Source organism: Eurosta solidaginis, chromosome 4, assembly GCF_040869045.1.
Source record: "Eurosta solidaginis isolate ZX-2024a chromosome 4, ASM4086904v1, whole genome shotgun sequence".
Taxonomy (NCBI): Eukaryota; Metazoa; Arthropoda; class Insecta; order Diptera; family Tephritidae; genus Eurosta; species Eurosta solidaginis.
In genome coordinates this window covers 214,120,882-214,147,790 of record NC_090322.1, presented here as the reverse complement: position 1 = coordinate 214,147,790, position 26,909 = coordinate 214,120,882, and the positions used below count along the sequence as shown (strand labels likewise).

At 39.0% G+C, this 26,909-nt stretch overlaps 2 protein-coding genes across 6 annotated transcripts in view; one reads left to right on the top strand and one right to left on the bottom strand.

Moving 5' to 3' along the window:
* The window catches only part of LOC137250952 (uncharacterized), a 44,806-nt gene that overhangs the window by 2,928 nt on the left and 14,969 nt on the right, over positions 1–26,909 (bottom strand). The window lies entirely within an intron of this gene.
* Positions 2,240–7,493, top strand: LOC137250951 (trypsin-1). The gene is made up of 3 exons (XM_067784717.1): positions 2,240–2,386; positions 6,583–6,936; positions 7,009–7,493. Exons 1-3 carry the CDS (start codon positions 2,255–2,257, stop codon positions 7,423–7,425), a joined length of 903 nt encoding a protein of 300 aa, XP_067640818.1. The 5' UTR covers positions 2,240–2,254; the 3' UTR covers positions 7,426–7,493.

The window sequence follows — 26,909 nt, the reverse complement described above, 5'->3', positions numbered from 1 at the left end:
TTTCTATCGGAACCCGCCTATGGAAGCAGAGGTAGAGGGCGGCCCCCACTCCGTTGGAAGGACCAGGTGGAAAACGATTTAAACTCCCTTGGTGTGACCAATTGGCGCCGGTTGGCGGAGCGAAGGAGCGACTGGTCCGCCTTGTTGGACGGCCATAACCGTTTAGACGGTTAAGCGCCAATTAAGTAAGTAAGTAAGTAAGATTGAAATAAGGCTATCCAACTATTTAAAAAAATAATAATACATATATTATGGATTTAGTGAGTACGCTTTGTCCCTAGTTCACATATTTCATTAATCCAATGCACCATTTCGGAGCTATAGTGATTTAAAAAACGGCATTCGGCCACGGATCATATGTAACAATTCGGCCCCAGCTGTATGGGATTTATATTGTATTGTAACCGATCTTGACGATTTTTTCAGACAATAACATTTGTCATATATTTAGGCATCTAAAGCTTCCAGTTGTTAAAAGCTTTCCATCCATGCACGTAATCATCTGGTGAAAATTCAAGCGTCTAATTGTTAAAATGAGGAATATCGGAAGATATGTATGTGCGGTCGGTTCCGACAAATGTTGAATCGGACACCAAAACATATCAGATCACCAAATTTCATCGGGATATCTCAAAAATTGAGTTTTTGTTCAAACAGATGGACAGATGCGCCTCGTAATCCTGATCATTTTGGTATATATATTGGTGGGTATATTTCTACTCCTTTAAAGACTTACAATTTTACCATATCATTTTCAAGAAAGGTAGGAAAAGCAGAAGCAAAAAGCGTGTGTACGAGGACTTCAGCTGATAGCCACCAGAAATAACACCAGCAAATTTTAACACAAATATTGGCGAAGGTGGTCTTTTTCCGAATGTAGATCCAGTAATTTATAGAATTAAGGTATAAGCTCGACCGACCATCTCGGGAACGATTTGATGTCACAACGGTGAACCTTCTAGGTGAACCCACCTTCTCCTCTCCATAATCCCGCGAGGAAGAAGGGGCTGTCATTTTCCGCCTCCTAAATATGTTCGTGATAAGCCATAAAGCTTTGTAGCGCGCATAACAACCCCAATTTTAATGTATAAACTCTGATCTTGTCTGGAGATGTGCTACACAGAGGCTAAATTAAATATTTTCTTTTTTTTATGGAATTTAATAAGCAAAATCGATAATACTATAGCATACGATGTAATATATACATTGGTGTGCGGTTAAAGGGAGTCTAAAAGTGGTTTAAGTTGAAATTTCAATATCGTGAGTCTTCGTAGGGTAATCTGAACTCCAACCCCTGAACGACATATATTAACCATACCGTTTCTTAATAAATAATCTAAATTCGAAAGAAGTCAATTTAATGGTTAGTCCATTTGACATAAAATAACCCTTAAATTCCTTTACTCTTTTTGCTTAAAATACTAGCCTTGATTTTGAAAATTTTTCAAGTGCAGCCCGTATTGTAAGGTGTTTGTGCATATACCAGTACTAAGAACACTGTGGTGTTTATCTCTTAGGCTTTTTTGTGTCGATTTTGAATTTGTTTATTATTTGACTTTCAGCGTCAACACAAAACGCATGTATGTAAAAAACTAGACTGAAAATTCATTTTCCACTAATGTATTTGCAAAAACAAAAATTAAAAGAGGCATACGAAAAAAAACACATGTACCTATATCTGTATACATATATATTAGGGTGGGTCAAATTTATTGGTGAAAAGGCACATCCAGTTTCTGAATCTATGGGTCATACTAGTAAAATATTCGTCGATATAGGGCGCTGTCCTACTATTTTTCGCTTCTTTTTGGGGAAAATCGACGAATTTGTTGCAAAAATCGACGAATACTTTACTTTTCCATATGGGAAATTCAATTTTTAAATAGCCCAAAATATTTTCCTAACAAAAATAACAATAAAAATTTCAAAAAAAAAAAAAAATATTTTCTAACAAAATTAGGGAGGCTCGAAATTCATTTCAGACCTATGGTCCCCTGAATGTGCACCTGAAGTTTTTTCCCCATACAATTTGACCCACTCTAATGTATATGTATTCTTATCATTATTTTATGCAATTTAGGCAAAGGTCGAGCATTTGCAACTCCTCAACTCCGGCCCCATGTTGTCGCAATTAACCCAAATTCGCTGCAATGCAACTTGAGCGTAAATTTTTGTTTTGGTTGCAATATAAACAAATTCTAAATGCAAAACTTTTCATATTCGATATTCAGTCTTATAATTGAGCCCAACAAAGATGTCGCGTATTAGAGGGCAGTTCGTATTTGTCGTTTTGAGTATTTTTAGTGAAATTTACAAATGTGAAGCAGGCTTTTATTCGAGAATTGTGAATGGAACACAAGCGAATGAAGGAGAATTTCCATTTATGGTGAGTTAACGTGACAAAGTGTTTAAAGGATATTTGGTGCAAAATGTAATGTATGTGTGCGAGTAAAAAATGAGCCACAGAAATACATATGATCAAATAGGAGTCCTTCAGGGCTCCAAAATGATGAAAAATTTGAGTCCAAGAGCAGAGCTGCTCCACACCTATACACTTATAGCACTTTAGTTTTTGTTTTGCCCTGAAGAATAGGCACAGATACAAATTCACACTTTGAGTATAAAAATAAATTTGCATAGTACTCCTATATGTTCTCACATATAAATACGATTTATATGAAAGTGCCTGAATTTCATATGAAAATGCAAAGAAAAAGCACTTCCATATGAAGCCAATGCACTTCGGTATGATATTAAAATTTTGTTGTTTATTGTAAGTGATTAACAACAAACAATTTTTCAAAAATATTGTAGCAATTCTTTAAACATTTAAAAGAAATTATTATTTTTTAATTTAAAAAAGTTGCAGTGTACATATAATTTTGTGATTTGCACTTCAAAATAATACAATTTGTTTAACAGCCCTCACCAAGTGTGTTCTGCAATCAAAACAACTTCACAACAGATATTCATATTTTATTTTGGAAAAATTTTCGTTAAAATTATATTTGAATATAATCATAACGTTTCTTGCTTTCCCCTTGTAAATTGGTAGGGATTCTTCTCCTAATAATTTCGGCATTATCCGCATTTTAGGTGTTTTGGACCTTTTTGATTGAGCCAACGTTAAGGGCTTTCGTTCCAAATAACATACCTTCCAACAAGGCTTCCCAATTCGCCACCCTATTTAATACATAGCGTCAAAAACCCGTCCTGAACGGGGAAATTGTAAACCCTTATATAATGCATACAAATGACGCGGAGTCATATAAGAAGTTAGTTATGAGCTTTTTATGAGCGTAATAAAAGTCTGGCTCACCATTCGGGCGACCTTTGTAAGAAGGAAAGTACCCTAATTTCGGGCTCTTGAACGAGCTCATAATGAGTGCAAGCGCTCCGATTTAGGTGTATTTTATGAAAATTTTTTCATTCCGAATGTTTGCTGGGATATTAATTGTTCAATGTTTTGCTGAAGAATTCAGTGTTTTCAAAAAAATTTTAGAAAATCAGTTTATTAGAAAAATAGAACACAATTACATGCATTGTGGATAAGCAAGTGCGATAAATTTACAAATTGAACCGATCACCTGATTTTTATTTTACTATCGTGGTCTCATTCAGTATCTCTTTCTATCAGCCCATGAAGATAGACTGTCCTATGCGCGGCCATGTTGAATCCTGTCAAATCGCCGGCGGAATTTATGTGAAAATTTATAAAAATTGAGCTTTTTTGAGCAGTAAATCTGCGTAACATTACATAAGCGATTTACTGAGAAACAATTTTGGTTTTTTTTTCTACCCAAACTATGACTTTCATATCGACGGCTGAGTAGAATATCAACCTATATCGGCTGTCAGGTCGAAAACGTCGTATCTTAAAATATTTTTTAAAAACTCTCTATCTCTATATTGTTTCCAAAGTTCTCTCTCCCAGAACTTGTTCATAAACGACCCAAATAATGTAAAAATATATTGAATTTAATCTCCCCTCGGACTCATGCATTCTATGTGAGGTCCTCATGTAACGGCCAGTTCAATCGAATCTCAGATACGGCGTTTTTTTTTTTTAACAAATACTCAGAGGTGGCGTTCTTCAGCCGAATTCGGAGAAAGAACATTTTTTAAACAAATTAAAATCGGAAATTTACACGTTTCTTGAGATAGGCGTTTTCGAAATGAGATACGTTGATATTACACTCGGCGGTCGATATATTCAAAACTTTTTAATTTTCCTTTCTCAACTTCAAAATTTTTCTCTTCTTCTCATTCTTACTCATACTTCTTCTCACTTGCAATGCCATTATACATCTTCCATCTCTAACACTCTCTCTCTCTCTCTATACCACACTCACTCGCTTATTTCAAGGTTTTTCGCTATCACTTCTATGCCAACATGAATAAAGGGGTGTGTCACTGCCCACTTTTTTCAAATATTTATACAGTCTCCCGGCAAAAATATTATCTACATAGAAAAATCTCTACAAAAGATCGTCTCCAGACATGCCCTATGATAGAAATCTCTACCTAGATATACTCCTGAATAGGCTTTTTAGGTCAACTATACTTGAGTGAATATTAATCGGGCCAACCTAAATAAACTATATAGTGCCTAGATTGACAACACTAGATGGCGTCATCCATAACATCATTAAACAATTTTTCAAAGGTCTTGCACTGCTTTCCCAAACAGGAATTTTGCAAAATAGAAGAGAAGTTGCAGCTCCGTACGAGAAGAGCCTCACCGAGCTATTAGAAACCAAATGATACTTAAAACAAGGCGACTACCTTTTGTAGGTCTTGCTATAAATGATGTCAAAGCGAAGTATTTGCTGTCATGCAAAAGGAATTTTAAATTCGAGATTTTGAAGGGTATCGTCTAAACCAGCATCAAAGCTAAAACAATGTCAGCTTAGAAATCTATCGGAAAACAATTGCTACCTTCGACTGAGTTGGCAATTGAAAAGCAAAGTCCTCTCTTGACGAACATCACGCTCTTCAAGTCGCCCATCATACCTATTCTGATGTATGGCTCGGAATCATAAAAGATTTCGAGATAAGATGAGATGGATCTTGGAGTTTTCGAGAGTTCTACGGAACATTTATGGTCCTGTTCATGATGCTGAAGGCGAGTATCAAAGATGGTATAATTATGACCTATATGAGCTTTACGCAGATATGAAGATAGTGCAGCGAATGAAAACATAAAGGTTTCGCTGGCTGTGTAATGTCGTACGAATGGACAAAGACGTTTCGGCCAAGAAAGTATTTCAGTCAACACCATAGTTTGGAATTGGAGGAAGGAGCGACCTCCACTTAGTCCCCCAGCGGGTTAGGGGGTCAGAATATACCCGCGGTAGATATACCTGTCGTAAGAGGTGACTAAAATACCAGATTCAAGGGGCTGTGTAGTGCAACCCTCCAGATTGCTAGCGCAATATTCTGCTTCTCCAAATCCAATTGTCAACCTCACCTATCCGCGGAGAATCCTGTTTCACTAACAGACGAGGCTCTGGCGACCTCAAGCTCCTCATGGAACTTGGGGGTAGGGAGGGAGGGATGGACTGAAAGTTTAATGTGGCCACATAAATCGTTCCCGAGATGGTCGGGCTAGGACCTTAATGGTGCTGTGTTTCCGGAGCGTACCGGATCTGTATCAGGCAAGGGATCATCACATCGATAACACTCCCCAATCCTTCGGGGAGCAACCTTATCGCTACAACAACAACAACAACCTCCACTGAGTTCGTAAGGGCAGGTCAAGGATTTATGTCAAATATTACGAAACAGGGATAGCTGGCCTGACTTGTTACGAAATGGCCGAAAACGCTTAATTTGTGTTCTTTGGACAACTTTGAAAGACATGTGAGAATATTTATCCCTCACTCTCTATTTACCCCGTTTTCTCATTCTCGCCCTCCACTACCACTACCATTCTATAAAAGATAATAGCTATGCAATATATGTATTTATATTTATATGAGGGATCTCTTTTTCTAAATAAAGGATATCGACTGCTGGGTGGAATATCGTCCTATCTCGAGTACCGGCTCGATAACGCCATATCTCAGAATAGTTTTCAAAAGGGCTTTATCTCACAAATTTGTTTCAAGCCAACTCGGAAATGAAGTGTTTTTCAAGGGCTTAGAATATGCGCTAAGGTATTCCCGTATTATGGTCAACTCCGACCCAAAATCTAAAAATCAAATCGTTTCCATGATAGTTTCTCCATCACCAAAAACTAGTCGAAATTTTATTTTCCTCTTACTGCTGTGATAAGACAGGGGGCGAAATTCGTCAGGATTTCTATATACGATATATTATGAAGCACTACATCTGCGACGTTATAGTACTTAACAAGTTATGCTGCTAACATATCGTCTACCAGTTTTCGCGATGTTAGCCCCTATCGACTTTTTTTTTTAATTTTTTGCTATTTCTTGTTCAGGACGCTTTCTATAGAGAAATGACTTATAGGCATATGAATGTTCTGAGCGTTAGAAACTAAAATCTTAGTTCCTATAAGCAATTCTAATTCATTTACATACATACTTCAAACCTTAATCTCTCTCTCTTCCGGTAAAGGTATCGCTTCGCCGCGCTTCTGATGGGCGTCACAAGTGCGGTGCTTCACTGGTAAATCGCGCTTGGGCTCTCACAGCGGCACATTGTGTCGTGAAAGTGCAACCAGAAAGATTGCAGCTGCAATACGGCAGTACCGAACTCAATGCGACTGGAGCCAAACTGGCTAATATTAGTAAAATAATAGTACATGAAAATTATAAACCAGCAGATTTACATATAAACGATATTGCACTGGTGCGCCTGCAAGCACCCATTCGATTTAGTGCAAAAGTGCGTGCTGTACATTTACCAGCTGCGCAACAGCATACGGCAGAAGCGATGCCAGCAGTACTATTAGGATGGGGTTTAAATGCGGTAGGTTTCAATCGATAAACCATTAATTTTATACGCTACTTAAAATTTGTTCTGATATCTCTTACTATGTAGAGTGGTGGCGTCTTACAAAAACAACTACAAAAAGTGCATTTACAAATCTTTAGCGATGACGAGTGTAGTCAACGTCATGAAACTCAAATACATGCAACAACAATTTGTGCTGGTGTGCCAGAGGGTGGTCGTGGACAGTGTAGTGGCGATTCAGGGGGTCCATTACTTGTAGATGGTCAGCAAGTAGGCATTGTTTCGTGGAGTCGGAAGCCTTGTGCTTTGGCACCCTATCCGGGTGTATTTACCGAGGTTTCGGCATATGTGGATTGGATGGGTCAAGTGATAAGTAGAGATCGTGATGATGGAAATTGGAGTGAAAGTGAAGAATCATGGGAAGAGTTAAAAACGGGTAATTTAATTATAGTACGAGTAAAAAATGGCGCAGAAAAAAATAAGAAGATTAGAAAGTTAATTTGATTGAAAAAATATAAAGCTTTTGTTAAATCAATATTTTTTATAATAATTTAATAAAAATCTAGTTTAGAATTTTGTTATTATTAAACCATGACTTTGGATTTTATTGTGAATTGCGGAATCGGATCCTAAAAAAAATTTCATAACGAGTATGCATAACGGCTTCTCAATGAGCGAAACTTCTGTATAGGTTCATCCCTTTTATTTGTCTTCGCTTCCTAAATAACAGTTATTTAGTGAAATAAAAAAAAAATTAGTATCTTCATGGGAAGAAAAGGTGGTTTGCTACATCCCAAGAATAAGATTCTTAAAGCCGGAGTCATTGGTGCCGTATGTCGTATCGCTGTATCCGTATCGCTAACGTAATCAGCTGTTTATCGTTACGACGGTAAACCAAAACCCAATTGGTTGGCTACGATACGGTTACGACCTTAGCGGCACCAATAATCGATTGCATTGATTATCATAAGGTTGGTCGAATCAGCTGTTATAAGGTTACCGATACGGTTACCGATAAAGCACCAATGTCTCCAACTTAAAGCCATAAAGACTAGAAATATACGACGCCGATAAAAATATCGGCGCGGCGCCGGCGGCGGCGGCGTTTGGCACGTTACTATATTTTTTACTCTTTTAAGACTGTAGAGGTCATTTATTGTTCACTTCGAAAATTGGTCCGATATGGTCGAAAGATGTATCAAGGGATGAGCATCACTGCCTGTTATGAAAATCCATTTGCGAAATTTAACACTTTCTAACCATTCAAAAGTTATTTGAGAAAACAAGCGCTTTCCAATGCCAGTTAAGACGGATTTTGCATCACCGAATTCACCAAGTTATTGAATCAAGACACTAAAAGAAGAGTTATATAATAAATGTATACGCTTACTTGGCATAATTTTTTTCAAAAAGTTAATAAAGAACAATGAATTTAAAAAAAATTGTCCTCACGTCGCACGGTGGGGTATTTGAACAATCTAGCTGGCCAAAATTAAAACAGCATTTATTTCTGTTCAAAAAATGATTGTATCACTTCATTGCTATGAAAGGAAATGTTTGACAGTAAATTCTCGGTGTTCCGCGCAGAATTTCTATGGATCGGGCCGCGGACTTCGGATGGACCCGATGGGGTCATCCTGACCTTCTTTTTTATGTTTATCTATATATCCACTAACATCTCGGAAACGGCTTAACCGATTTGAATCAAATTTGGTAGATCGATATAATATTACATTTTAAAACGTTTCACCTAGGTGTTGCCAATGAGGCTATTTGCACAATGTTGCTACCTTTCGCCAATAAGGGCATCAGTCTCTTACAAAATTGATCACTACTCAAGAAATCGCTGGTATGCGCAGCCGTTTTTGTTATTAAACTTTGAAACAAACACAAACTTATGTATTGCCAAAAAACTACTGCCATGATATGCCATGAAAAAAGATATGTCTTTTTGTTTGCAAGGTTTTTAAAAAATTTAATATTGGAAAGTAGTAGTATTACAAGTAGAATAACTCAGTTAAAACATGCGGTATAAAAAATCTAAAATATTAATTAAAAACACATTTACCTGCCCTAAAAGAAAATGTAACTAGATTTGATTAAGGCTTAACAAGTGAACAAGTATTTAGATTAGAAGGGTACATTGCTTTTTAATCAAAAAATATATCGAACTGCGCACAATTTTTATACAATTTTAGATGTGCGCGGTTAGCTCCGTTGACGTTCCAGATGGGTTTTGGGATATGCATACTATTCAGTGGGCATCTAGGAACGCCAGGGAGTATATTTCTAAAAAAAAAAAATTGGAATATTTTGAAAAACCGACTTTTGGCCAGCTAGATTGATCAAATACCCCACCGTGCGTCATTAAAAAAGCAAGTTACCCGAAAAAGGTGCCGATTTTTTCAAAAATTCTATATCTTGATTTGCTGAAAGAATAAACGAAATCAGTGATGTAAAATCCTTTAGTTGGCTCCAGGGGTTTAAATACTCCTTTGAAATGATTCTCAGCTCATACTAAAGTTGAAGTAATATGCACGTATAGAAGGGTTTGAAAAATCACTTTATTTGCTTAACTATAAAATAGCGTCTGAAATGTTAATTTTGATTTTCATACTTCATCATTCAACACCCAAGTCTCCCGGTTTAACATTTCCTAAAGTTGGCGGCCCTATCCCCAACTAGTCCCTTGGAGTGAATCACCTTGGATATAGCCTATCAAAAAAGGGCGCATCCCTTGAAGCTTGCTCCGTAGAGGTCCCAATTAGACTTGGCGAGATTAAGCGAAGGCGAGAGGTGCACATGATCGACCAAGCGGGAAAGGCGTGGGTTCAAGCGCGGGGCTGTAAAGTGTCGAAGATTATGTGTAGGTCTTACGACCTTAGACTAACAAAGTTGCTTCTATCATTAAAAAGAGAGGACTCATGACGAGTATTCTGACTGGACACTGTCTTCTGGCGTCACATGCCTTTAAATTAGGCTTGGTCAGTGATAGCATATGTAGGAAGTGCGGGTTGGAGGAAGAAATGATCGACCACGTTCTGTGCTCGTGCCCTGCACTTGCCAGGCTATGACTGCAGCTGTTAGGAGTGATACAGTTGTCAGATCTAGAAGTAGCAAGTGGCTTAAGTCCTAGGAAGCTTCTAGTATTTGCCAAGAGGACGGAGTTATTTTATAACATAGGTACTGGTTTTTGATAGGGGTTTTCAGCTTGGTCGTTAAAACAAACTTCTGGTAACACTACGGACTCAATCAATCTATGTGAGGTCCTCATGGGCCGGCCAGTTCAACCTAACCTAACATAGCCTATCAACCGTGTTTAAATGTCACCTATACGTTACGGCTCCTGTTACAAATAAGAATACGTAGGCACATATTTTTACCAGGTCAATCTTTGTCCATCGCAAGAACACTCAAAATGGTGAAGCAAACGCTTTCCCAAGACAGTCGAACAAATGACCGGGTGTTCTACTACTTTAACGTAGGGAATAGTCGAACTAGTCTAGAACTATTTACTTCCTAACGTTACAAGGTGTTTCTTTGGTATAGCTCGGTAGCCTATCGCCACAAAAACATCCGTAAGAAAGTTTTCGAAACTGCACACAGAGCTTCTAGGAAAGTGATGTCGACGAAGGTATGAGTTCAAAGTCGCAATTTCGTGGTTGTTGTTGTAGCAGTGGTAGCGATTGGTGGTCGGGATTGCTACTGCTCGCACTTCGGGAATTGTAGCTCTTAGAAACAGCGGCAACAACTTAAGGCCCTCTTTGGCGCGATAAACAATAAGCCATTGATGTTAATCCTTGAAACTGTGCCACGAGAGTCATGACTATTAGTAGATAATTGATAGCAACCGTAAGTCACCTTTGGTGTGTGACCTGCATGGAGCCACAAATGATTTAAAGAAATCGTGCCGACGACGAGTATTAGAGTTAGCCCAGAACATCTCTTTCGGTGAAACTACGTTACAAAAGTGTGACCATTTTAAGTATTTCTCCTTCCCTATGGAAGGAGCTACTCGTGAAATTTTTTGAACGAGTCGCGAGATTTTGAGGCAAAACCCCCGGATCTTTCCGATATGGCCCAAACGTCTATTCCCTTAACCCTTTCGCCCCTACTGGGACAATACGTCCCAGCAAACTTCAAAGATGTGTATAACTTTTAATCTTTATCCAATTACGCATTGAAATGCGCCCAATAAAACCTTGAAGCCTTGTTTGATGATCAGTACCCACATTCCAGTATTATTGACATCAATTTCCCTTTACGCAATATTTTGCACAGACATGTCGCGAAATTTCATCAGTAACGCGTTGTATTTCAGTGTGAAACGTCTATCTGGTACAGTTTTTATTCACAATATATCGCTTGCTGTAAAATTTAGGTTTGAATAAATATTATTCCTTCGAAATTGGAAAGCAATTATAAGGAAAAAAGTAAGTTTTTTATATTTATAACTGCATTGGGACATATATTCCCAATAATGCATTTGTTTGGGATAATAAATCCCAATATTTCTTTATACCTTTAGATGTGTACAATTTTTTGGCCCTTTTGGTATTATTGGGACTTATGCGTCGCACCTATAAATGTTATTGGGATTATATATCCCAGAATAACGGTAAGGATTCAGGTATGCCAAACATCTTATATTTTAGCCATATTACAGTATTTGCTGTCGTAATGATGAAAATCCCGCCTGATTTGAAAAAAAACTCAGGGGTGAAAGGGTTAAATACATATAAACAAAACATTTCCAAATATTTGTTTTTAACTTTCGTATTAAAAGCCTCTCAGATACTCATCCACAACTTTATGATATTGTTCCAGGTCGTCAAACATATCATTGACGTCAGCAGTATGTTTCCATATTCATTAGTTGTGGATAATGTCATACTCTGAAGTACAGCCATTCAGTTTAGAAGTTTACGCCGATCAATAAAAATACCTCATGCACGAAGCTTTTGTACAGTATTATCGATGACATTCCCGAAATTGGCACCACTTAAGTTTACTTTTATGACAAGCATGCCGATCGCGAAAGCCCGTCAACCATCTACCTGTCCTTCCTAACTCAGTGGACGTCTGGGGAGACTTTTTCATTGTATAACATGACCTAGCCAGCCAAGCTCTATTCATTGCACTCACTTTTTCGGCTCTACATCCAGCCCAGAGTAGACCAAACTTAATATCATCAGCATACACCAACAATTATACTTTCCTATTGTCACGGATATTACCATCACTAAGTTATCCCATCACTAAGGCGATGCTAAGGCCATGCCAAGCAGTATTTACGTTAATAATCAAATCAAGTATACACATATATAAGGCAGCCCAGAGAGATGTCACACACAGATGCATTTACTTATACGCCTATGTGCGCGCGAGAGACTGTAAACTACAAACATTCACATCAATAATTCAATCTTTATGTATCTACATAAACGAATAAATAATTGCGTCTACACATATGTACGTATACGAGCAGCGGAGCGGCAATGCACAAACACATGCATATATCTTATCTCAGTGGTCACAAGAGAGGGCAATAATTTGTGCACGTAGTTGTGGCTGGCGATTTTGTAGCCGAAACAACTAGTAAGTTCTGGAAATCGAAGAGCCTAGAAGTATGCAGCGTAAACTATAAAAGCGGGGCAAGCGAGTAAGAAGTAATTCAGTTTGATTTGAGATTTGGATTAAGCGCTATCTAGCGAGCTATAGCAGTATTATTTTGAATAGTAGAGTTTCATTTGAGCTGTCAATCAGTTTGGTATTAAGTAAGCTATTCGTTGCAAAGTACAAGTGTTATTCTGAAGTACTTGAATAAAGGCCATTTTGCATTATTACATATTGGAGTTATTTATTCAACAGTTTAGCGATACGAACTTAGCAGAAGATTGCAAATAAGAGGATTTGCAAGTAAATTCGTTACAATTGGTGTCAGAGGAGGAATTGTTGAATAAATTCCAGAGAACTACAAGGACATGGCAAAGTTCAGTGAATTGAAGATTCAGCAATTGAAGAAGGAGTTGGAGAGCCGTGGATTGAATACAACCGGCAATAAGATCGAACTTCAAGCACGGCTACGAGAGGTAATGGAGTTGGAAGGAATTGATGTGGACGAGTATGTCTTTTATCCCGATGTGGAAGAGCCAGCGACTAAATTGGAAGAGAAGATAGAGACTCCGAATGTAGACACTAACGCGATACTAGCAGTGCTGAAGCAAATGTCATCGCAAATGTCATCTCAACTTGAAGAGCAGAAGACATATATGGCATCCCAGCTGGAATCACATGAGACACGTATTTCAGAAATGTCGACACAGATTACATCAAAGATGGAAACACAACTGAAAGAGCAAGAGGCGCGTATATCATCAAAACTCGAAGCGCGTATAGACGAGAAAATAACGCAGTTTGAAGAAAAATTTGAGGCAGAGGTGGATGCTTTGAGAGGTCGTATACAGGAATTGCAACTTAATCGTCCAGCAGTTTCAGCGAGTAATCCAAAGGTAAAAACACCATCCTTTGACAGTTCTGTTCCTTTCCAGGTCTTTAAGCTACAGTTTGAGAAGACCGCAGCAGTGAACAACTGGAATGTGGAAGATAAAGTTGCCGCACTCTTCGTAGCATTGAAAGGACCAGCTGCCGAAATCTTACAGACTATTCCAGAGTACGAACGGAACAGTTATGACGCATTGATGGCTGCTGTAGAACGGCGATACGGAAGCGAACACAGGAAACAGATATTTCAAATAGAATTGCAAAACCGCTACCAAAAAGCTAACGAGACTTTGCAGGAGTTTGCTTCGGACATTGAAAGATTGGCTCATCTTGCAAATGCGGATGCACCCGTGGAATACACGGAAAGAGTGAAGATTCAGAGCTTTATAAATGGCATACGGGACGTCGAAACGAAGCGAGCCACATACGCGAACCCAAAGCAAACATTTTCTGAAACGGTATCCCATGCATTGACCCAGGAAACGGCGTCATTATTGAGTAAACCAGCATACAAAGCTCATCGTGTGGAAGTAGAAAGGCCGGAGTGGGTAGATACAATTTTGGAAGCTCTGAAGGGATCACAGCAGAAAAATGCCGGAGTTATGAAATGTTTCAAGTGCGGTAACCCAGGTCACATTGCACGTCATTGCAGTAGCAATTCCAATAGTTCCAACAATGTGGGTGGCCGTAAATGCAGAGCTGAAGGAGACGAGCAAATCTCCAAATCCACTCAATCGTTAAACTAAAGCGAGTCAGCCGCAAGGGGCGACAGCTGGCTCCCTCAATTGAATGCCCATAATCTCTATCTCGCAAATTGGAAGAAGGTCAAGCAATCTTACTGTTGGAGGACATGTGGACGAAAAGGAACGGTTACTGACTGTAGATACAGGTGCATCTCATTCCATCATTCGAGCGGATTTAGTCAACAAGAAGATAAGACCATTGCTTGGAGCAAGATTACGTACAGCCACGGGAGAGGACACCCAGGTAATTGGAGAAGTAGAATGTGAAGTAGCAATTGGGAACGTCACGGTACTTCACAATTTTATAGTGGCAGGTATTGTTGATGAAATCATAATTGGAGTGGACTTCTTAATCAACCAAGGCATCAAGATCGATATGCAAAGCAAGACGATGCGATATAAGAACATGGATGTGCCACTTAATTTCGGCTACGAGAGAGGCTACAACAGTAAACGAGTGCTGGTGGAAGAGAGTCAGCAAATACCACCAAAATCAGAAGCAGTCATCTGGGCAAAGGTAAATGGAGATTGTGGGACAAACAAATTGTGGGTTGTCGAAGCAGCAAATAAATCAGCACTGTACTTGTAGGAAAACCCCTGGCTATGACAAAACAAGATGGACATATTCCGGTAAGAGTACTCAATGAGTTCAAGTCACCATTCAATTTGACCAAAGGAGCTATTTTGGGAAGATGCCAAGAGGCCCAAGTAGTTATTAACTGTGAACAGCTCCAGGAATACGTTTCATCTAGTAATGCTGATCTTTCAAATGATATCATGGCATGGACGCATGGGCTAGAGGACCCCTATCAGAGTAAGGCAAAACAACTGCTCCTAAAGTACGCGAACATATTTGACCAGGACATTAAACCAGGACGCACCAACGTTGTGAAACACCAAATTGACACTGGAGATGCGAGGCCGATCCGTCAAGCTCCACGTAGTGTTCCACTGGCGAAGCGGGAAGTTGTGAGTCAAATCATTCAAGAAATGAGCGACAGCGGCGTAATCGAACCATCAGCTAGTCCATGGAGCTCACCGGTAGTACTTGTAAAAAAGAAGGATGGAAAAATGAGGTTTTGCGTGGACTACTGGAAGTTGAATGACGTAACGAAAAAGGATAGCTACCCATTGCCAAGAATTGACGACACTCTGGACTCGCTATCTGGTACGAAATGGTTTTCCACGCTGGACTTGAAAAGCGGCTACTGGCAAGTGGAGGTGAAGGAGGAAGATAAAGAGAAAACAGCCTTCAGTGTCGGTGATGGTCTTTGGCAATTTACAGTGATGCCTTTTGGACTTTGTAATGCACCAGCTACTTTTGAGAGACTCATGGACCAGGTACTGAAAGGACTACATTGGAAAACATGCTTGGTGTACTTGGACGACATCATCGTATTGGGCAAGAACTTTGATGAACATCTTAAGAACTTGGAGGAAGTTTTCCAGAGAATAGCTGGCGCTGGTCTGAAGTTAAGTCCCAAAAAGTGTGCGCTGTTTAAAAAGGAAGTCAATTATTTGGGTCACAAGGTAACGACAGAGGGCATCTGCACTGCGAACGAAAAAATAGAGGCTGTAAAGGATTGGCCAAGACCACAGAACCTACATGAATTGAGAAGTTTTCTTGGGCTGTGCACATATTACCGCCGATTTGTACCAAATTTTTCCAGCGTAGCCCATAGCCTCCATGAGCTTACAAGAAAAAACAAAGCTTTTGAATGGAAGAAGGAGCAAGAAGTGGCTTTCCAAACATTGAAGGAGCGTTTGTGCACTGCCCCAATGTTAGCATATCCGATTCCAGGAGCAACATTTATTCTGGATACAGATGCGAGTGGATATGCTACAGGAGGCGTTTTATCACAACTGGTCGATGGACAGGAGAAGGTAGTTGCATATTACAGCCGTTCGATTGGAAAACCAGAGAGGAACTACTGTGTTACGCGGAGAGAGCTGTTGGCATTGGTAGACTGCATTAAACATTTTCACAAATACCTCTACAGCCAGCGATTCCATGTCAGGACAGATCACGCAGCGTTGAAATGGCTTCTGCAGTTCCGCAATCCGGAAGGACAATTGGCACGGTGGATCGAGCGACTACAAAGCTACGACTTTTCCATTGAGCATCGAAAAGGTAGTACCCATGGAAATGCTGATGCAATGTCACGAAGACCATGTAGTTTGGAATGCAAGCACTGTTCAAAGCCGAGGCTAAAGAAGACATTATAGATGTCCGGCTAATGAATATAACATGTACAGATGAATGGGACAAGGAACAGCTAAGAAAGTGCCAGCTAGAAGATGCAGATCTGTCACGTGTTATGCAAGGGCTCGAACGAAATGAAAGACCAAACAGAGAAGAGATGTCAGCAGAGAGTCCCATTGCGAAGTCATATTGGGCACAGTGGAACAGTTTAGAATTGATATCCGGTTGCCTTCATCGAGTATGGGAGAGTGAGGATGGTAAATACAAGAATAAACTGATAGTTGTTCCCAGAAAGAGGATTCCTGACGTGCTCAGCGAGCTGCATAATGGTCCAAGCGGAGGTCATCTTGGAATCACGAAGACGCTCGAGAAGATTAAACAGAGATTCTATTGGGTTGGTTGCCGTCCGTCGGTCACTGAGTGGATTGCGAACTGCGAGGTTTGCAGCAGAGCGAAAGGGCCCAGAACACGAAGTCATGGCCAGATGAAGCAATATAACTCAGGTGCGCCATTTGAAACGATCGCCATGGATGTCGCAGGTCCATTTCCTACTAGTAACCGCGGAAACAAATACGTACTGGTGGTTATGGATTATTTCAGTAAATGGCCAGAGGTATACCCAATCCCAAACCAAGAAGCAGAAACAGTAGCAGAAGTGGTTAAAAACGAATGGGTTGCAAGGTATGGTGTACCAATGGAGTTACATTCTGACCAAGGCAGGAATTTCGAATCAGCTGTGTTCCAGGAAATGCGTAAGTCATTGGGCATTCGAAAAACACGGACAACTGCATTGCATCCTCAATCCGATGGTATGGTAGAACGATTCAATAGAACACTGGAGGAGCACTTAAGGAAAGTAGTAGACAAGTACCATAAAGAATGGGATACCCGCATACCATTATTCTTGATGGCTTACCGATCAGCAGTGCATGAGACAACGGGCCAAACCCCTGCAAAAGTAATTTTTGGCAATGACCTTAGACTGCCAGCTGATTTGAAGTTTGGGATAGATGCCAATGCGGAGAGAAATGTCAGGAAATCCACTAGTGATTTGGAAGAAGAGCTGAGAGAAATACATGATCTGATAAGGCAACGAACAAAGATTATGAGTGACAAGATGAAAGCCAGATACGATAAAGCAATTAATTCAGAAGGTTTTCAGGAAGGAGATTTGGTGCTGTTATACAACCCGCAACGTAAAAAAGGTTTGTCCCCGAAATTGCAGTGTAATTGGGAAGGCCCATACAAAGTTGTAAAACGGATCAACGATGTTGTGTACCGCATACAAACCATCGGTAAACCACGAACCAAAATGAAAGTGGTCCATTTGGAAAGGCTGGCAACGTTTAGATCGAGAGATTTGTCTGATTGGGACGATCAGACTTAGGTGGAGGGCAGTGTCACGGATATTACCATCACTAAGTTATCCCATCACTAAGGCGATGCTAAGGCCATGCCAAGCAGTATTCACGTTAATAATCAAATCAAGTATACACATATATAAGGCAGCCCAGAGAGATGTCACACACAGATGCATTTACTTATACGCCTATGTGCGCGCGAGAGACTGTAAACTACAAACATTCACATCAATAATTCAATCTTTATGTATCTACATAAACGAATAAATAATTGCGTCTACACATATGTACGTATACGAGCAGCGGAGCGGCAATGCACAAACACATGCATATATCTTATCTCAGTGGTCACAAGAGAGGGCAATAACTTGTGCACGTAGTTGTGGCTGGCGATTTTGTAGCCGAAAGAACTAGTAGGTTCTGGAAATCGAAGAGCCTAGAAGTATGCAGCGTAAACTATAAAAGCGGGGCAAGCGAGTAAGAAGTAATTCAGTTTGATTTGAGATTTGGATTAAGCGCTATCTAGCGAGCTATAGCAGTATTATTTTGAATAGTAGAGTTTCATTTGAGCTGTCAATCAATTTGGTATTAAGTAAGCTATTCGTTGCAAAGTACAAGTGTTATTCTGAAGTACTTGAATAAAGGCCATTTTGCATTATTACATATTGGAGTTATTTATTCAACAGTTTAGCGATACGAACTTAGCAGAAGATTGCAAATAAGAGGATTTGCAAGTAAATTCGTTACACTATTATAAAAATCACGCGATACGGACCCGCCTTGTTTAAGTCTCATTTGAATTTGAAGGGTTCGAAATGGTCCTTTGATTAAAGTCTATTTCTTATCATGGCTCTTACCTTATGATTTAGCATATAGGAAATATCGCCTCGAGAGTAGATTTAACTTCGGGTTGTTGTGTTTTGCAACAATACAATAGAGAACTTTATGCTATGTAAAGCAGGTTCTGTCATCAGATATAAGAGTATCGGGGTCGTACTCACACACACTCCATAAGTTGGTTACCAGCAACTCGATTTCATTCCGCTGAAAACTTGCGTCGGTCCAGAAACCTCAGCCAGCATCTTAAGCTTTTCGCACTCATACCAATCGTCATCACGTTACTTTCTTTCAAGTAGGTGTTTCTCTTCACTCATACATACAGAGAGGAATGTGCTCCCACTGATCGATTACATCGTTCTATGCTTGCCGTTAATCACGATGTGATCAATTTGTTTTCGTAATTTCTGATCAATGTTTATCAAGTAGGTGTACCATTTAATGTCGAAAACTGACACTACATATTAATATTGTTGCGAATATTAGCAAAACTAAGGGGTGCTGACATCTCTAAGCCGATGCTAAGCAGCGCCTTGCATGCACATCCATAGATAATCATTATGTATCTACATAAACGAATCAATCATTATGTCTACACACATGTATGTACACGCAGTTGAGAGCAACGCACAAGCACATGCAGATATCTTATCTGAAATACTCCTAAAGGTATACAATTGTTATTGTGGAAGTGTCGCTCACACATACAAGCGCATGGGGTATAAGAGAAGCTATACAAATTATACATCTGTAGTTGTAGCTGAGAAATTTATAACTAACTAAGAAAATTCTGGAAGCGCCTTGAAGATGCCACGAGGAAATCACAGAGTATAAAACACCAGCGGTAGAGGCGCTATGGGCAGTTTCAGTTAAGCACGCTATCTGTCGGGCAATAGTAGAGTTTCATTTAAGCTATCAGTCAGTTTGGTTATTAAGCAAGCTAGTTGTAAAGTATAAGTGTTATTGTGAAGTACTTTAATAAAGGCCATTTTTCCATTATTCAATAAAAAAAAAAATAAATGTAAGGCGCGATAACCTCCGAAGAGATCTAAGGCTGAGCTTCTCTTCCAATTAGCGTGGTGCTCCTCTTGATTTCCCCTACAAATTGGCCGGACGGGACCTACATGTTTTATGCCGACTCCGAACGGCATGTGCAAGGTAGATGAGTTTTCACTGAGAGCTTTTCATGACAGAAATACACCCGGAGCGCTTGCCAAACACTGCCGAGGGGCGACCCCGCTTAGAAAAATTTTCTTCTAATTGAAAAACCTTATTTCTAAAATTTTGATGTTGCTTTGCCCGGGGTGCGAACCCAGGGCATACGGTGTGATGGGCGGAGCACCCTACCATCACACCACGGTGGCCGCCGCCATTATTCAATATTGGAGTTATTTATTCAACAGTTTAGCGATACGAACGTTAGCAGAAGATTGCAAATAAGAGGATTTGCAAGTAAATTCGTTACAATATATAATGGGCTAAAGCGATGTCGCTCAAACTTAACCCGTTATGAGATGTTTCATCTTAGAGGCTGAATTTTGAACTGAAGGCCCAAATACTTCTCCCTTTCCTATCACGGCCTTAAAATTGCCCATCAAGAGAGGATCCGGGCATTCTAGGTACATTCCCTCAAAAACGTAGTTTATATTAGGAGGTAAAAAATAAAAGCTTTCCTATTAAATATAAGTACTATTAGAAAATATCATATTTATTAATGCACTTTTTTTGATGAGTTCACGCCGAGATCAGAACTCCACACTCCTAATGAAATTTTACAGTGAATCATAATCATTCATGCAAAATGACGTTGGGAAATGATATGTTATTCAGCCATTCAAAAAAAGGGGAAATACGATCGTAAGGGAGCTAACCGCTTAAAGTGTTCAACAGAAATATGCCAAATAAAACTTCTGGTAACTACCCACTAAAGCAAATCATACAAATTTCCGCAACTCAGACTCCTTTTAAGAATTTCGGAAACCTATCGATCGGCTCTGATTCTGGAACAATCTTTATGCGCATCCAAGTATTTCGACCAAAGCTCGAACCACCTTGTTAGTTGTTACATATTTCGCTGCTCACAAATAATAAATAAATAGGGCGCTATATATCTCCGAGAGGATTAAGGTCGAGCTTCTCTTCCTCTATGCTTGGTGTTACTTTTTAATTTTGCTACAATGTGGCGGGACGTAGCATCCGCCAAGCTACTATCGAAGGGCTACCTCGCTAGGAAAAAACTTTTCGAAAGCATTTTGATGTTGCTTTTCCCGTGGCTTGAACATAGGACCTTCGGTGAGGCAGGTGAGCACGCTACCACCTCCCCACGGCGACTCTAAGTTCGCTGCTCACGTTAAAAGAAATACTAGAACAAAACAAAAGCAAACCTCATATCATTTTAGCAAATTTAATCTTAACATGCACTAAGAGTTCGGGGTTTTGTATATGGATTGTTCTAGGTCTTTCAGCATGAGTTGGAGTTATTCGAAAAGCATGCAAGTATGTACTTATAAACAAAGCGGCATCTTAATATAAACTTAGATCGAGCAAACCCATACCTTTTCATAAAATTTCAAATGATATTTTTATAAATCTGTTCAACTTTCCCAACAGGTATCACTGCGCCATCGTTCCAACTTACAACATTTTTCGCAGGCACCATCATACATCCTCAATGGATTCTAACTGCTGCTCATTGTTTTATGTACATTAAAAATGCCAAAGACGTGCTAATACAATACGGCTCAAATGAGCTAAAACCAAATAAATCGAAAATGATGAATCTGAGTAAGATTTATAAGCACGAAGGCTACAGTCACACTATAGCGATACATGATATAGCGCTTCTGAAGTTGGTCGATCGGCTTTCATTTAACAACAACAATATCGGCATGGTTAAGCTTTTCAAGCACGAACCTTTTACAGAGTTGGCACGAAAAAACCAACCAGTTCTACTTGTGGGCTGGGGTATCAATGCGGTCGGTTTGCAAATCTAAGTAAAACAAAAATTTAAAACTTAATAACTACCATTCTTAGACAAATGGCGGCTTGCAGCAATATCTGCAGAAAGTCGAACTCAGTTTACTCGATTCCAAAGAGTGCCACGGGCAAACTCAATCGTTAATTCATGGTAGCAACCTTTGTGCCGGAACAATTAGGCCTGGCGACATTCATGGTCAATGCAATGGCGATTCTGGTGGACCTCTTTTAATGAGCAAAATACAAATTGATGTGGTTTCTTGGAGTCTTAAGCCATGTGGAGCATACCCTGGTGTTTTTACTAATATTTCATATTATTTGGGATGGATATCTGGGTTAATAGAAAATAAATTTAATAAAAGTAATAAAAATGTGTTACAGTAAATAACAAGTGGAAATTTTTTGTTAATTGGTTAATATTTTTGATAAGAAACTTAATAGTGAGGCAGCTGGGCTCATCTTGTAGGTGCACCGTTCTGAAACCGAATCTATAGCAGCATTTTTTAAAATATCTCGCTTTTCAGTAAATAGGGTCGGAAATTTCAAACATGGTATAATATCATTCCCCTGCGTTTGAGGATCATCTCTAAAACTTGCCATATACCCATAAAAGAAGAAAAGAAAGAGGATTAAAGCGAGATATTTCGCGAAAACTAGGTGATGCGAATTTGCCTTAAACGGATATTCGGTCTTTTGTATGATCAAAGAACATAGTTTTTGACGCCATTTTTATACTCAGTTGAGCAGAGCTCACAGAGTATATTAACTTTGATTGGATAACGGTTGGTTGTATAGGTATAAAGGAATTGAGATAGATATAGACTTCCATATATCAAAATCATCAGTAACGAAAAAAAATTCGATTGACCATGTCCGTCCGTCCGTCTGTCCGTTAACACGATAACTTGAGTAAATTTTGAGGTATCTTGATGAAATTTGGTATGTAGGTTCCTGGGCACTCATCTCAGATCGGTATTTAAAATGAACGATATCGGACAATAACCACGCTCACTTTTTCGATATCGAAAATTTCGAAAAATCGAAAAAGTGCGATAATTCATTACCAAATACGAATAAAGCGATGAAACTTGGTAAGTTAGTTGAACTTATGACGTAGAATAGAAAAATAGTAAAATTTTGGACAATGGGCGTGGCGCCGCCCACTTTTAAAAGAAGGTAATTTAGAAGTTTTGCAAGCTGTTATTTGGCAGTCGTTGAAGATATCATGATGAAGTTTGTCAGGAACGTTACTCTTATTACTATATGTCTGGTTACTAAAAATTAGCAAAATCGGAGAACGACCACGCCCACTTTTTAAAAAAAAATTTTTTTAATTCAAATTTTAAAAGAAAAGTTAATATCTTTACAGTATATAAGTAAATTATGCCAACATTCAACTCCAGTAATGATATGGTGCAACAAAATTCAAAAATAAAAGAAAATTTCAAAATGGGCGTGGCTCCGCCCTTTTTCATTTAATATGTCTAGGATACTTTTAATGCCATAAGTCGAACAAAAATTTACCAATCCTTGTGAAATTTGGTAGAGGCTTAGATTCTAGGACGATAGATGTTTTCTGTGAAAAAGGGTGAAATCGGTTGAAGCCGCGCCCAGTTTTTATACACAGTCGACCGTCTGTCCTTCCGCTTGGCCTTTAACACGGTTACTTGAGCAAAAATCGATATATCTTTACTAAACTCAGCTCACGTACTTATCTGAACTCACTTTGTATTGGTGTAAAAAATGGTCGAAATCCGACTATGACCACGCCCACTTTTTCGATATCGAAAATTACGAAAAATGAAAAAAATGCCATAATTATATACCAAATACGAAAAAAGGGATGAAACATGGTAATTGTATTGACGCAAAATATAACTTTAGAAAAAACTTGGTAAAATTGGTGTGACACCTACCATGAAAAAGTTTTGCAGGGCGAAATCAAAAGCCCTTGGAATCTTGGAAAGAATACTGTTCGTGGTATTACATATATAAATAAATTAGCGGTACCCGACAGATGAAGTTCTGGATCACCCTGGTCCACATTTTGGTCGATATCTCGAAAACGCCTTCACATATTCAACTAAGGGCCACTCCGTTTTAAAACCCTCATTAATACCTTTAATTTGATACCCATATCGTACAAACACATTCTAGAGTCAACCCTGATCCACCTTTTTGGCGATATCCCGAAAAGGCGTCCACCCATAGAACTAAGGCCCACTCCCTTTCAAAATACTCATTAATACCTTTCGTTTGACACCCATATTGTACAAACGCATTCTGGTGTCACCCCTGGTCCCCTTTATGGCGATATCACGAAACGGCGTCCACCTATGGAAATAAGGATCACTCCCTTTTAAAATACTCATTAACACCTTTCTTTTGATAGCCATATCGTACAAACAAATTCCACCTTTATGGCGATATCCCTAAATGGCGTCCACCTATAGAACTATGGCCCACTCCCTCTTAAAATACTCTTTAATACCTTTCATTTGATACACATGTCATACAAACACATTCCAGGGTTAACCTAGGTTCATTTTCCTACATGGTTATTTTCCCTTACGTTGCCACCATAGCTCTCAACTGAGTATGTAATGTTCGGTTACACCCGAACTTACTTGTTCAACCTACTTTTACCAGCAGAACGGTGGGTAATAAAAAAAATAAATGCAAGGCGCGATAACATCCGGAAAGTTTTTAGGCCGATCTTCTCTTACAATTTACGTCGTACTCCTTTTAATTTTTCCTACAAATTGACGGGACGGGAAATACTTGTTTTATGCCGACTCTGAACGGCTTCCGCAAGGCAGATGAGTTTTTACTGAGAGCTTTTCATGGCAGAAATACACTCATAGTGCTTGCCAAACACTGCCGAGGGGCGACCCCGCTTAGAAAAATGTTCTTCTAATTGAAAAACCTTGTTTTCTAAAATTGTTGATGTTGCTTTTGCCCGGGGCGTTAACCCAGGATCTTTGGTGTGATAAGCTGAGCACGCTGCCATCACATCACGGCGGCCAGCTTCAGTGTTTTTTGGTTGTCTATAAGAGCGTATCATCACATAAGCTTAAAATATACCACCGAGTTCGGATACTTACTCCGTAGATACTTCAAAAATGGGGAAAAACTAAACAATTTGCTTATTTTTTTCTTTTTAACCTGTCTCAATGAGTAAAATACTCCTGTAAGGTCACTCATGGCAAAATTCGTTCGATGAAGTCATTAACCTATTTGGCCATCTTAAAAGCAACATCCTTCATTCGAGCCATGTATGGGAGTTTCCACTAAATCACACCCGTCTAGCAAATAGATAATTTAAACAAGTAAGGAAGGCTAAGTTCGGTTGTAACCGAACATTACATACTCAGCTGAGAGCTATGGAGACAAAATAAGAGAAAATCAGCCTGTAGGAAAATGAACCTAGGTTAACCCTGGAATGTGTTTGTATAACATTCGTATCAAATGGAAGGTATTAAATAGTATTTAAGAGGGAGTGGGCCATAGTTCTATAGGTGGATGCCATTTAGGGATGTCGCCATAAAGGTGGACCAGGGCTGACTCTAGAATTTGTTTGTATGATATGGGTATCAAATGGAAGGTATTAATGAGTATTTTAAAAGGGAGTGGACCTTAGTTCTATAGGTGGACGCCTTTTCGAGATATCGCCATAAAGGTGGAACAGGGGTGACTCTAAAATTTGTTTGTACGATATGGGTATCAAATGAAAGGTGTTAATGAGTATTTTAAAAGGGCGTAGGCCTTAGATCTATGGCTGGACGCCTTTTCGAGATCTCGCCATAAAGGTGGACCAGTGGTGACTCTAGAATTTTTTTGTACGATATGGATATCAAATGAAAGGTATTAATGAGTATTTTAAAAGGGAGTGGACCTTATTTCAATAGGTGGACGCTTTTCGAGATATTGCCATAAAGGTGGACCAGGGGTGACTCTAGAATTTGCTTGTACGATATGGGTATCAAAAGAAAGGTGTTAATGTGTATTTTAAAAGGGAGTGGGACTTAGTTCTATAGGTGGACGCCTTTTCGAGATATCATTATAAAGGTGGACCAGGGTTGACTCTATAATGCGTTTGTACAATATGGGTATCAAACGAAAGGTGATAATGAGTATTTTAAAAGGGAGTGGGCCTTAGTTCTATAGGTGGACGCCTTTTCGAGATATCGCCATAAAGGTGGACCAGGGGTGACTCTAAAATGTGTTTGTATGATATGGGTATCAAATAAAGGTATTAGTGAGGGTTTTAAAAGGGAGTGGTGGTAGTTGTATATGTGAAGGCATTTTCGAGATATTGACCAAAATGTGGACCAGGGTGAACCAAAACATCATCTGTCGGGTACAGCTAATTTATGTATATATGTAATACCACGAACAGTATTCCTGCCAAGATTCCAAGGACTTTTGATTTCGTCTTGCAGAACTTCTTCATTTTCTTCTACTTAATATGGTAGGTGTCACACCCATTTTACAAAGTTTTTTCTAAAGTTATATTTTGCGTCAATAAACCAATCCAATTACCATGTTTCACCCCTTTTTTCATATTTGGTATAGAATTATGGCATTTTTTTCATTTTTCGGAATTTTCGATATCGAAAAAGTGGGCGTGGTCATAGCGGATTTCGGCCATTTTTTATACCAAGAAAAAGTGAGTTCAGATAAGTGCGTGAACTAAGTTTAGTAAAGGTATATCGATTTTTGCTCAAGTTATCGTATTAGGGACCAAGCGGAAGGACAGACGGCCGACTGTGTATAAAAACTGGGCGTGGCTTCAACCGATTTCGCCCTTTTCACAAAAAACAGTTATCGTCCTAGAATCTAAGCCCCTACCAAATTTCACATGGATTGGTAAATTTTTGTTCGACTTATGGCATTAAAAGTATCCTAGACAAATTAAATGAAAAAGGGCGGAGCCACGCCCATTTTGAAATTTTCTTTTATTTTTGTATTTTGTTATACCATATCATTACTGGAGTTGAATGTTGACATAATTGACTTATATACTGTAAAGATATTAAATTTTTTGTTAAAATTTTACTTTAAAAAAATTTTTTATTAAAAGTGGGCGTGGTCGTTCTCCGATTTTGGTAATTTTTATTAAGCAAACATATAGTAATAGGAGTAACGTTCCTGCCAAATTTCATCATCATATCATCAACGACTGCCAAATTACAGCTTGCAAAACTTTTAAATTACCTTCTTTTAAAAGTGGGCGGTGCCACGCTCATTGTCCAATATTTTAGTAATTTTCTATTTTGTGTCATAATTTCAACTCACCTACCAAGTTTCATCGCTTTATCCGTCTTTGGTAATGAATTATCGCACTTTTTCCGTTTTTCGAAA